Here is a 14129-nt window from a genome sequence, read left to right as displayed (position 1 = left end):
TTACAGTAATTACATCCTCAATCATGATGGTTTATTTAGAAGAAAAAGTTAACAGCAACTGCAGATAGTAATGCTGCAACTATTAAACTGAAAGATGACCAATATTAAGATGATCTACAAATGAGATAATTTCTAATCCAGCACTTTCAGAAAGGATTGGCACTTAAAGAAATTGTATTGGATTAGACATTAAGAGGCAAGCACTACAAACGTTCATGTAGAAGAAGCTCCCATTTCTTTCCTCTTTAATTTCACATCTTCTGAGAAGAACCCCACTAACATGCATGTTATTTCCAGAATGAGGACTGATCTGATAAAAAGCAACAAATCCTTAAAGTTGGATAATACAAGTCTTAAGATCAGCTGTTTGTAAGAACCGTGAAACACTTGAAGTCTCTCTGTAAAATGTTCAGATGAATTATGCTGCTTTTCATTTGCTTCAGCCAAAGCTGTCGAAGGAAAAAAAAAAACAAAAACAAAAACCAACAGCTTTTGTTCATCAGTGTTAGCTTGTCTGGCAATTGAAAGCTATGAAACACAGATTAAAATCTCAAATTTTGGATTCTTAAGTTTTACTTCAGAACAATTTCAGCCTCTTACAAGAGTTACTGTTAATTGTGGCAGATTAATTTTGGAATAATAATAACTGTCTCCTTATATAGGGTTTCATTTTTTAATTGTGGTAATGATGACCTCCTTCTCAGCCATAAGTATTATAAAGAAATAGTCAAAGTCTCCTTACAGACTTAACTCTTAATTCCTTCCTCACCATTTACCTCCTTCAATTCATTTCTTCTTCCTCTCCTCTCAAAAACTCTAAACAAAAATCCCACATAAGTATGTTACCTGGAAGAAGAAAGCTCTTTGCAGGAAAAACGTATCCACAATATCTCAGCTCTGTTTACCATCTCAGTCACAGGTGAGAGCACCATTCTGGAGTCTGATCTGGAAAATAATGATATAAGAGGAACAGTGACTCAAAAAACTTAACAGCTGACACCTTGCTAGACTATCTTAACAAGCCAGGCTAGCCAAGACTGGCAACTATATCTTGACCAGCTTAGTTAATTGTATATATTTCTAAAATGATGTCATAATGTTATCCACCTTCAAGCATTATTTTCATCTCATGCTTTCAAAGCCAGTTTAAAGGACTGTTATCAGTAGTCCATTTGCAAGTATGATATTGAAAGAGGTTAAGAGTGAAAAAGTTTATAACACCTGTTTCTTATAAATGGATTATGGAAAATTCATAGCTAGGACTGAAAATCCTGTATTGGCAGGTTAAATAGTATCAGCTGCAATGCAGGCAGATAACATGGCTATCAAAATGCACCGCTGTCCTGTGGAGTTTACTTTGGTACTAAGCCACACCAATAGAACTTAACTCACAGTTAAGCTGTAACTCATGTTTAAAGAGGACCTTAACAGAAGGATGATTTCCATCTTTGCTCATCACCAATCTTCAGTTATAATCAACTTATAGGAATTCTAAACAAAATCTACTTTATGAAGTTCTGTCATCTGATTTGATGGCAAAATAAAATCTGAATCTAACTTGTTATGTTTAGAAGTCTGCTTAGTGTTCCATAATGATAATAAAAAGAACAAACCCTCTGCAATTTCTAAATGCAGTGTGTTGTAACACAGACATTTAGCCTATTTGAGGGAAAGCATATCCATCGTTTCCACTAAGCATTCAGAACAAAAATATGGAATTAACAGAATAGCAGAGAAATTTTAAATGAAAACAAAATCACGAGTGGTGGTTTAGCCAGAATTCTCTGCATATTTGTACCAAGCTATGAGAAGAATAATTGAAATACTTATAAAATCTTCTCAATGCTTTTTTTCCTCAAGAAGGATTCAAGGTCCCCAAAGGAGCCCCAAGGAGCTGACCTACTAAACTCATTTTTAACTCATTTGAAGCCACTGATTTGAAAAAAGGTTCTCTTAGCTTACGATATTTGGGTAATAAGTCCTGTAAGTTTGTAACTCCGTTTGAACTGAAGGTCCAGTTGCTACACAAAAAAGTAAGAGTGGGAAAACACAGATGTTGTAAAGTACTTCCTAGGAGACAGGAAGCACTTTTAAAATTAATACAACAACAGAACCTGTGATAAAATTAACATTTTGTGCTGCTGTTTTTGGTGTTGAGCAAAGCTCAGTAACGACCCCTTCTGGACACTGAATGGTACTATTTGATCGTTTGTGGCATTCACATATTGCATAAATATCAGTGCCACTAACTACGCATGTTACAACAGTAACAGTGTCATTTAATGGGGAAAACAAAGACAAATCTTATTTCTCTATCAACAGTGAGAGTTGGTACACAACAAAAATGCAGTTATATTCTTTGCTCAACTCAAGTATTTTAACAAGAAATTAATAGTAAGGGAAAAATGTTTTACATTTTCTCCACAATTTTTATTTTTTACAAAGTACTTGCTACAAAAATAACCTCTCTTTATTTCCACTTATCTTTGCACCAGTTCTATATCTCATCTAACAAATGAACTGTGCATCTGAAACCACATTTACATCACTGTAAATGCATATTCCATGTAGCTAAACATCTCAATGTGACAACCAGACAATTTTACTTTTTGAACAGATGCTCAGATATCAGTAGTCTAATGACTGTGCTGAAACATCTGACTACTGAATATTTAAATAAATATCTAGACTAGAACAGCTATTAGGAAATTTGATTTCTAGCTTTATGACAGTATCAGACAACCATAGTAAGAGGTCAGCATTCTTATACTTAGTTATTCCCATTAATCAGGATAAATGTTTGGTGAACTAACATCACCCAATAAGCGTCTTTCAGTAAGACGACTACCTTAACAGCTCACTGGTAGCATTCAAGCACTGTGTATGAATTAGCTGCTTTCTGCTGGAAGTTCAAATCTCGCTGCTCAAACATCTTCCATCAGATTTCATGTCATCATTCAATAATATCTACTCTCACTAAAACTCACATCTTTAAAACTTAGAAAATAATCAAAGGGTGGACTTCTAACTCCTGATTTTTTCAGGACAACTCTAGTCAGCTCTGCAGAACAATGAGCAAACCCAAAGGTATCCAGGATAGATAAAAATAAATTAAGGCTATCATCGATATGTTAAAATTCAATCCATAAAGGTAGGTACTTGCAGTAGCTAAGCTATGAGTGAGAGAATTGAAATTGAGAGGCAGACAAAAACAAGCCAGATTTTCTTAATTTCAATGCCAGATGTATCTCAGACCACAGGAATGGTTAGGGGCTGAGCTTTGGCCCACTTTTTCTTTTTAAACAATAAAAACCTCCTTCCAATTCTAGGGCCACCGCGTGCTCATTTATATCCTGACCAGACTTCCAATTTATATTGATTTATGCCAGACAGTTTGCAGTTTCTTTAAGCCACAAGCTGTTCCCATGTTCTTAGACAAATTGCAACACAAGCTCTTTGCTTTTTATTTAATTATGCATTCCATGAATAGCAGAAGTACCAAAGTTTTAAAGTTTTGGTTTTAAATAGACTCACGACCTCTGTCCTAAACTTCCCTATTAAATAATTCCAGTCCTTTCTATGCACTGCATCCTCTAAGAACCAGATCAGAGGACAGATAGCACATGTGAAGCCTGCACAAGCATAATTTTCAGACAATTGCTTCCAAACGGGAAGTACAAAGGCCAACTTTCTTCCCCACTTTCCTTCAGTGAAGGCATTAATTTGAATCATCCTCATCTATTCATTTAGCAGTTTCCCCAATACTCGCAGGTTATTTGCTCTAAAACTGTTATTCTTCGCTGAAAGTGGTCAAAGAGGGCCATTGGGAAAAAAACTGATAGATTAGGTAGAGAAACTGTAGTGCAGACAGACCGATTAAAGAAAACAACCTGCCTGAGAAAAATAGCTCAAGAGAAAAGCATCAGTAGTTTTTAATTCTTTATACTCCCTATTTTTTTTTCTCAACAGTGGGAAAAAAAAGGAAATGAGATCACACACCCTGCTATTTCAGTAGGTTCCCAATAGAAGAAGAACAGAAAAAGAACAGGGATTTATTTTGCACCCTGAAAAGGTTTTACTCCCACTTTCACACAGCCCAATACATTGTTGAGAACATAATTATTTCCCCCTAATGCTCTCCTGAATATCATTACACAAAAGATGGCTGCTGGCAAGCATAGTTATCAGTAGAAATTCCAGCAGAATTGTTCAGTGCTTGCAATGGAGCAAAACAGAGGTAATTTCATTTGAACTATTGCCACTAATGCAGTAAGAAATCTAAGTCAAGACCTCACCACCCATCAGTGTGTAGCTGCTGGGAATTCCTCTGTGCATGTTTCACCACAGAGAAGCATAACTCTACCTTCTAAGTGTTACTACACCTGAAAGGAATGATTAGCTGTGCCTGGCACATTTTCTTAACAATGAAACACACAGCTGCATGCTACCTAAAATGAGTTTCCTATCAGTTTTTAACAGGTATTTTTACAGCTCTTCCAGTCCTCTATCAACCTGCTAATTAGAAATCTGAACACAGTCCGAAAATAAAATATAAATTATAATACAAAGATGACCACATGCATAATGTGCATCTTCTAAGATATAATAAGTACTGTGGTAAGCTTGAATAATTCCACAGAAATAGTGTACTGGGAGGAATTAGAAAGGAAATGAGAGGGAGAAAGAAGCAAAAACAACTGCAAAGAGCATCTACAGAAAAAACAATTATGCTAACCTGCCTATGAAACAAAAGAGCCCATATTCTATTTAACACCGTACTGACGTGTTGTCACTTAATAGTCTAATATCCTTAGCATTATTATCACATTTACTCAGCATGTTTTTTCTGGCTTCTGAAATACTTCATAAACACATCAAGCCAAAAATCAAGTCCTTACAAAAACATTTGCACTCTAAAATAAAAAAAAAAATCACCTTCTAGTGTCACATTTGCTCCTATTTTCAATTTTTTAATCCATATACATTTAATAAATGTAGCAACTAAGAAACCAAAGCTGCATAAATCACCATCTCTGAGCTTCACACTGAGCAGTGATATTGGGATTCATTGAAGATACCTGTGTACTGCAAAAGCCACATCACAAACATGCAAAGTAAACTCAGAGAAATCACTCCCACTAAAATCTCTTATGCCATGGAAGTGTAATTGCTTTCATCTACTTAAAATTAGGACTAGATTGGTGCTTTCAATTTTAAGTACAAATATGTTATATGGACCATCATTTGCTATAAATAAAGGAGCCCATTTCATCATTTTGGTGCTTTTGTACACCTGATCTCTGCCTAATATATGGACTAGCGTTCACAATCTTCTATGAACTTCATGTAGCATTTGGCATGAAGATGAATGCCCTGTATACTACCTCATATATTAACTTTAAACCTTTAAAACATTCGTTAAAATGTTGGTATCTGTGAAGAGATTTGGAAAAGCTAACACCCATCAGGAGGAAACAACATAGGCAAGATGTAGCCAAGATCACAGATTTTTCATGCTACTGACAATAATCTGTCACACCACTTAGAAGTATTTACTAAAAGGGAGGCTCCCATTTTCCTAGCCTGTTCTCTTAGGTGGATTCTTACTACTTAGTGGAATTTCAGTAGTCATAACAGAGCTCTCCTTGTGTAAACCAAACTTCGCTACCAAAGTCCAAATAACCAGACTTTGAAGTACAGGAGTGGTTTTGTTGCTATTCAGGCAACTGGTCAATCTTGCAAACGCATCCATGAGAAAAACCAAACCACTTGGTATCTAATAAATTGGTACCTAATAAAACATAGAAGTGACAACATTTTATTAGCACCATCAATTAAAAATCTTTATGCCAGTGCAGACCAGAACTGCTCAGATTGGATTAGAAAAACTGTCTGTATGAACTAGAATAAGCATCTATACAATGAGAGCTAGAGGGTTTTTTCCCCTTCATAATTTTGCTTCACTAGCAGAGGTTCTGAAAGGTTCCATTTTAAGCTTCTAGCCTTGCGACATACTTACAGAGAAAAATAAAAAAACATTCCATAACTATTCCTTTAAAAAATAAAGTGGGCACATGTTGAAAGAGGAAATTCTGTTTTACCACTACAACAACTTTATATCTTGAGAGCATAATCAAACACTAATACACATTGTCCAGTGAGGTTGTGTAGACTCTGAAATCCTGAATGCTCTTACTGACTGTGCTTCAAGCAGGTGGGTTGGACCAACAACCTGCACAGTTGTCTTCCAATCATAACCACTCCACAGCTCTAAGTTGCTCAGAGCTTTAAACTCTTGGGATCATAGTCAGGGTGCATTACTTGAGTTTTCAGACGGACTCCAGCTCTAAAGGTAGTCTCTGGAACTGACTACTAGCTCTACTGAAACACACCTCCAACATCAAGCCCCCAAATCAGGGCTACAGTTATAAGCAAAGGGTGCTCCAGTACTGGTTTTTGCATTGCATACCGCCCTCTCGTGGTGAACACGAAAGGGTGCAAATTTTTTTCATTCCAGATCTAAGAAAACTGTATCAAATGTAAATTCCATGTGAGAAATAGTAGAAATGAATTTTAAGACAATTGTTTTAAATATAAAAATCTACAAGTCACATAAATCACAAGAAAAAGATTAAAAATCCCAGTTTCTCCTGGTAATATGAAGTAGAAAGAATATCTTTAAAATAACTCAAGCCTTTGATGAAGGACCAATCACAGAATCATAGGAGTTGGAAGGGACCTCTGGAGATCATCGAGTCCAACTTCCCTGCCAAAGCAGGATCCCTACAGCAGAACACAAAGGTAGGCATCCAGGCAGGTCATGAATAGCCCCAAAGAAGGAGACTCCACAACTCCCCTGGACAACCTGTTCTAGTGCTCTGTCACTCTCACCATAAAGAAGTTCTTGTAAACATTTGTGTAGAACTTCTTACACTCCAGTTTCTGGCTGTTACTCCTTGTCCTGTCTCCAACCTTGTTTCTAAATTCAGTTTATTAAAAAAAAACAAAAACATATTGCTCAAAGTAGAAGTACCAAAGCAAATAAACACACGAAAACAGAAGGGTGGAAAGGCTCTTTTCCTTATCTGCAGTGAATAACGCAAAACGCACAGAAAACATTTCCTTCAATGTATGTCCTCACATATTCAAGCTAATATAACTAAATTGAAACAAATAGACCTAAGGAGCACTTAAAGTGCTGTAAAGTAAAAATAACACAAAAAGGATAGTGATAGTAATAAATATCCAAAGGGCTAGCTACAGGAAAAACTCACCAATATGGATCCCTTCAGTCTGGCTGGAAAACGCTGAGGCAATCTCCACAGAGAAGTGATCTCAAAAAGATGCTGCCTTGGTGGTGGTCAGCTCTTAAATGAAGTCTAGCAGAAATGGAGTCAAGCTCCACCCCTTCTGGGAGCACAGCTAAATTACTCCCACCTGTACTCCCACAGCTGACCCAACACCTGGCTCAGATGATTAATCAGAGGCCTAGGCTGTGATTACCAATTTCCCATACAGATGCTCTGAAAAATACAGTAGTACTTTCAGGAAAGGTAAGGGCCCACATACCTCTTTCAAAATGAACTGCTCTACCCAGAGCCAAGGATACCCCACAGTGCTGATCGTGCCCCACAGCAGCACACCTAAGGGCCTTCTTGGTCACAGCCGCAAATACAGAGACAACTACAGCCTGATTTTTCCTCAACATTTTTTAGCCTAGCAAAATTCTCAAGCAAGGCCGTGCTGAACATAAGCCAGAGGCTGCCATCTCAGCACCACTTAACAAACACAGCACGAGGCCAAAGGATCCTCGGGGCAGTATCTCAGCAAATAGCCACTTCAGAGCCCTACTGGCAGGTAGCTACCGATCGTCCCGCCAACGCACCTCGGCGCCATTTACGCACAGCCGTTACTGGCGCCCCTTCCCGCTCTTTTTCAAGGTCCTGTGACGTCACAGCTGAGGCGGGCGGCCATAAGAGCACGTGCACCGCCCCCTTGGGGCTTTCCCCGGGCTGGTGGCACCGATGGGCGGGCCGTGTGGGTAGAGCGCGCAGGCGCGCAGTGGGCTGAGCTGCGGGCGGTGAGTGGCTGCCCCATGAGCGGGCGCTGTCGGACGGGCGCAGCGTCGCTGCTGTGGGGGCTAATCGGCCCCGCCGCCCTCGGCCTGGGCGGGAGCATGAGCCTCTGCGGGACGCCGGCCGCTTGTGCCGCGGGGCCCGCGAGCGGCGGCGGCTTCACGGCGCGGCTGAGCCCGCCGTGGCTGCGGCTGCCGGAGGTGTCGGGCGCGGAGCCGCAGCGGGCCAACGAACTGCTGCTGTTGCTGCCCCCGGCCCCGCGCGGCCCGGCACCGCCTCAGCATCACGTCGTGTACTTCCCAGGAGACGTGCAGGTACGGGGCGGGATGCGGGGTCGGGGGGAGGGATTCGTGCGGTTGAGGGAGCCGGCCCTGCCTGCCGCGTGGGGCTGGGCAGAGCGCGTCTGGGGGAAAGCGTCTGTAAATAGTGCAAGGGGCGTCATTTTTGGCGGCGAGGGCAGCGTCTGGAGCTGCGTCAAAGCGTGACTTGGGAGAGATGGGGGGTTTAGAAAACGGGAGCTTTCCAGAGCAGATTTGTGGCTGGCACGGTCACCTGGCTGCTTTCTAGGTGTTTAAGACCGTGCCTGTAAAGAGACACACGTTGTCTCTGCGGTGACAGACGTCAAAAGGACCCTGCAGTGCACGCGGTGACTGCACGCATCAGGTAGTGTGTAACTTCCATTTCAATGGTGAGCATGGGCTAAGAATACCCTTTGGGCTGCCACTGCTGCTTGTGCCCTGTCCGGTGCTCGTGTTGCCCTCAGTACATGTAACAGATCCGTGTTCTCTGCTTTTAGGGATTCAGGGGTGAGGATCATGCATGAGAAAACCTATTCCTGAAGGATTAGGTGTATTTTTTGTTAATAAGAGAAACAGTATTTCTGCAAATGGAAAAAATATGTTATAATTGTGTGTTTTTGAGCACCTTTCCTATGATTAAAAGTTAAAGGAGATGGGTTTGTTTAGCTTGGAGAAAAGAAGTCTCCAGCGACCTTCGAGTACTCAGAGAGAGCTTACAAGCAGGAGGGGGACTGACTTTTTACGTGGTCTGATAGTGATAGGACAAGGGGGAATGGTCTTAAACTAAAAGAAAAGAGTTTTAGATTAGATATAAAGAAGAAATCTTGACTCAGAAAGTGGTGAGGCATTGTCACAGGCTGCTCAGGGAAGCTGTGGATGCCCCGTCTCTGCAGGCACTGAAGGCCTAGTTGGATGGGGTCCTGGGCAGACTGATTTAGTGGTTGTCAACCCTGCCCGTGGCAGGGGGTTGGATCTGGATGGACTTTAAAATTCCTTCCAATGTAAGCAATTCTATGATTCTGTGTCATATTAAAATGAGTAATACTTCAGTTTCCTTTTGGAGTGTGAATACTACAGAAATGATGTGTACTTCGAGATACTTTTATTATGTTGGTTTTGGGATATAAAAATGGGTGATAAAAATGTTGAAGTAGAATAGGTGAATTTAAATGGAGTGGTGTCTTTAGCATTAGGTGTCTCTTGTTCTTAGAGCCTAGCAAGAGAGCATTTTTGTAGTGCCAAACAGTTCTCTCGGTCACGATCCCTCCTTGTGAATGTGCTGGCTGGAGCTGAGCTGTTTTTTCAATGTAGTAATGCGTCTTCTCTATTTTCTAATTTTTCAGAACTATCATGACATCATGTCTTGCCACCCAGAAAACTTTCAGTGGGAGCACTGGAGTTTCGAAAATGTTGCTACCATACTTGCTCACCGGTTCCCTAATAGCTTTATTTGGGTTGTAAAATGTTCTCGAATGCACTTGCACAAATTCAGTTGTTATGACAACTTTGTGACTAGCAACATGTTTGGAGCACCAGAGCACAGCACTGACTTTGGAGCTTTCAAGCATCTCCACGCGTTGCTAGTTAATGCATTCAGACTCTCTCAGAATATTCTGCAGTCCCAGAAAACCGTGCATGGTTTCAGCAAAGATGCAAAAGTATCTGCTCGTAAATCAGAGCCGCAGTCTGTTCCTACAGCCAATGGCTGCTCATCCACAGGAAGAGAGAAAGACTGTGAATGCTCTAATAATTCCGCCGTGAACTTTGTTATACCGTCTGCTGTAGGTGCAGCGTCATTTACTTTGATTGGCTTCAGTAAAGGTTGTGTGGTTTTGAACCAGCTGCTTTATGAGCTGAAAGAAGCTAAGAAAGACAAGAACACGGATGCCTTCCTAAAAAACATAAAAGCCATGTACTGGTTGGATGGTGGTCACTCAGGAGGAAGCAATACTTGGGTTACTTATCCTGAAGTGCTGAAAGAACTTGCACAGACAGGAATTGAAGTTCATTCTCATGTTACGCCATATCAAGTGTTTGACACAATGAGGTCATGGATTGGGAGAGAGCATGAGAAATTTGTACAGATACTTGAAGAATTTGGTGTTGAAATAAATGATCAACTACATTTTGCCAATGAACTTCCTTCCTTAGATAACCATTTCAGAGTACATGAAGTATTTTGAGACTGTATCGAAATAGCGTATTCATCGTAAAAGCACTTTTGACGTGGTAAAGCCTGTTATCTAGATTTACAGCTTTGAGCAGATGCTTTCTGAAAAGAATATGAAATCAGTCCTGAGTTGCTAATAGCTGCCATATACACGGTTCCAGTAGCTTCTAAAGGAGGACATCTGCAAGACGTCATCGTTCGGTTCCTGAAAAGAAAAAAAACCCCAAAACTGTTACGAAGAGTTATTCTATAAATGTTTTGTGTTGTGTCAGCATTTCTTGTCAAATTACTGGCAGAATGTTTAGTCCTGGTTATCTAACGTCATATGCTGCCTTCTATGAGAGTTTTAAGTAGTCAAGACTTTCACATGTCTGGATATGTCAGTTTGGTAGCTTCCAGGGCTAAAAACTTTGGTCTCTGTCCATGGCAGACACATTAGTTTTTTGGTGGAAGGCAATGATTGCTAGAGCAATCTTAGTTCTTTATTTTGTTGAAAGTTGTTTCCTTCAGTTAACCAAATCTTCCAGTTTTGTAATATTTCTCCTAATTGAAAAAGTCATGAGTATTTCCCTTTGGAACAATAGTGTCAATCTGTTTTTCTTCTTTGTGAGCACCTTGCCTTTTCTGTAGCTAGAGTTTCCTTAACTCATTGCGCAGCATCTGCTTGTGAACAGCCATTTTGCATCGAGTTTGAGAATTTAGACTTAGCTGCATTGAGTGACCAAGAATGTTTGTAAGGATGTAGTTTATTGCTGTTTCGACATACCTTGCTTTTGTTTTGACTAACTTCTGTAAGGACCAGCAGTAATATCTGCATTTTCAACTCGAGGGCTAACTTTAGCCCTTCTGATCTTGGACTGGTGAAATTTTTCTTACAAACTGTTGTATTAGCGTTCATCTAGATCAAGCTGTAAGGTATGTGATGTATGAGAAGTTGCATTAAAAATTTCAGTCTGCTGCCTGTAGCCATTTTGTAGCTCTTCTGTTTACAGAACTATTCTCCTTTCCATATATTGCAGTAGCTGCTTGTAGAGCTGTCCAGAAATCTGTATTCAGAGCTTAATGTTCTAGGCAGGAAAATAAAAGGAAAAACAAAACAAAACCAACACTCAGTTCTAACTAACAACAAAGCCAGACAAATGTTGCTCTTGCCTCAAACCTGAGTATTTTTCAACATGAAAAATGGACATCATGCAGTTGTGTGGGTTGGTTTGTTTGTTTGTTTTTAATTGTTGTAAACATTTTCTATTCATCTACAAATAAATCTTAGGGAATCCTTAAAGACAAGTGCAGCCTTTAACAATGAACCTGTGGCTTTAAATGGCTTTGGATTTCCTGCAGGATAGAAATACAAAAGCAAGTTAGTGAAAATTGTAGAAACAAATACGGCTCAGTTCTGAAAAAAAGTTTTTTGTTCAACATTGTTCCCATGTTGGATTTCTTAGCGTACCCTTCCCTCTGTTTCTTGCTTTCTGTTACTCTTAAACTGCGTAAGGAAAGACCTTTAAGAATATCCTCTTCTGGGATATTTTGAATATACGGGTTTCACTGGAGACAGTATTCTGACATCTCTTGCAATATTGATGCATATATTAATTACCAGATCATAGATCAATTTCTAACCAACTGAGTGCCAGCCAAAACAGCAAGAGTGTGTTGGTACAAGCTTTTGTGATCAACTATTAAAATGTTGATATCATCTTCAGAAGCTCCTGAGCAGCTGTCCTTTGAAAATGACACTAACTTGTTTGGTGGAGGTAGCTTACAATAATTTGTTAAGCAAAATCAGCTCAAGCATTGCTGTATTAGTTTGAAGAATAAGCACTTAGTTATAAAGCTAATCTTACTGTGAGACCTAATGTTGTGGAGGGAAAACCGCCTGTTTTTTTTTTTTCATTGTCTAACAGTTGTAGTACTCTTTATTTATTACAATGCATGCTAAAAATGATATGCAAAAAACTATAGAAAATAAACTATCTATAATGGGTGAAAACACTTCAGCGTGAGTGTAAAATGATTAAATAAGCAGTTGAGTTCCGCTTGCTGTGCTTTGTCAGGCGTTTGTGCTGACCTAGTTTAAAAAATGTTTTTATTTGAAAGCACCTTTTTTTTTTCAGAGTAGGCTTTGTATTAGCACAGTTGGCATCCATAATTCTAAAAGAGCTTCCTGGAAACTTGCATACATAGGAAAGCTGTTGTAAAGTACCCAAGGGTGTGAATGTTTCTATGTTAGGATGACATGGGTCATAGTTTGTACTTGCTTGTTTCTTGAGGATAACTGTAAAGGCAGATTTTTAATATGCTTAGATGTAAATGCCTAAAGCTGAGTGGTTTCCATGCTTGCTTACACTTATATTTTTGTGTGAAGTAAGGAACGTTACACCATCTGTAGTGCAACCAGGTATATAATAGCTGGTATCCTTCATGCTACTTGCTTGGACAATAGGAAAGAGATTATTCAGATTTTGAGGAAAGCTAATATGTTTTAAGCCACAGCTGTTAAAAATCCCTTTAAGACAGTGCTCAGTTCTGTGAAATTGTCCAAATTACACTTAACATAAATTATTCCATTTTGACTGCGTCTTAAATACCAGAAACTTAGCTAACTATTTTCCTACTAGGGGGTAATGTAGTCACTTTTCTATAGATGCTTCTGTAATAAATTGGACCCAAAGTTTGAGAGGTGGTTGAGGGTCCAAGTCTTAAAAGCTTACTGAAATCTTCTGTTCTCCCAGTGATAATGTTTTTCTGCCTCCATATGTAAGTTAGCACTAGCACTTCATAGCAAGCTGTTCTAGCTTGCTAAATTCACATTATTGCTGTTATAGAGATAACTTTTAGGAGTGACATGTATTTAAATAGTCATAGGAAATATTGCTAAGTCACTTAAAGATTAGGAAGTCTGGATATTCATTGATAAATGGGATTGTATCTGACCGTGCACTTAAGTTTTCCTAGAAGAGCCTTTCTGAGTTATTTGAAGAAAGAAAAGTCACTTTTTTTTTTTTTTTTTTTTTTTTTTTTTTTTTTTTTTTTACTTCTCCCTCTTGCCGTGCTTCTATCAATGTTGTCCTTTCTCAGCTGAAGTTACTTTGTTATCTGTGTGGAGTGAAGGCATTTATTCTTAGAGACTGTAAGTTGAAGTACTGAGTTTATACCATATCTATCAATTGACTTCTAGTGCATATCTTAAATTATTCTAGGGTATTATATTTCATATATGCTCAGTGCAACAGTGGAATGGTTTATATTTACTGTTTCTTGAGATCTGCTTCTAGGGTTTCAAAGCAGGTATCTTATCAAAGAAACAAAATAACTGATGGTTTGTTTAAAAAAACAGACTGCATTTACTTATTTGGTATCCCATGGAAACACAGCAGGAAAGATGCGGGTAAAATCAAACCCTCCAAGATATCATTAAGCTTCATCAGAAGTTGATTACTTTTCTTCTTCTTGCCTTTGTTGATGTCCATCTCAACCCTGTCAGGTGATCTTATTGGTCTTGAATTTTGTACTTTTGAGGATAATCCTCTCCTGTCTGGTCTCTTTCAAATAATTCATTAAGTTATAAGAATATTTTGGATT

General features: G+C 39.2%; 1 protein-coding gene across 1 annotated transcript; it reads left to right on the top strand.

Annotated features, from left to right (window-relative positions):
* The first annotated feature begins 8014 nt into the window (after positions 1–8014).
* On the top strand, positions 8015–11509 carry C7H2orf69 (chromosome 7 C2orf69 homolog). Its single transcript, XM_072342459.1, has 2 exons — positions 8015–8389; positions 9718–11509. Exons 1-2 carry the CDS (start codon positions 8096–8098, stop codon positions 10555–10557), a joined length of 1134 nt encoding a protein of 377 aa, XP_072198560.1. The 5' UTR covers positions 8015–8095; the 3' UTR covers positions 10558–11509.
* The last annotated feature ends 2620 nt before the right edge of the window (positions 11510–14129 follow it).

The sequence above is a fragment of the Excalfactoria chinensis genome, chromosome 7 (assembly GCF_039878825.1).
Source record: "Excalfactoria chinensis isolate bCotChi1 chromosome 7, bCotChi1.hap2, whole genome shotgun sequence".
NCBI classification, from domain to species: domain Eukaryota; kingdom Metazoa; phylum Chordata; class Aves; order Galliformes; family Phasianidae; genus Excalfactoria; species Excalfactoria chinensis.
Note: the sequence above shows the minus strand (reverse complement) of the source record. Positions and strands in the feature narration are given on the sequence as shown.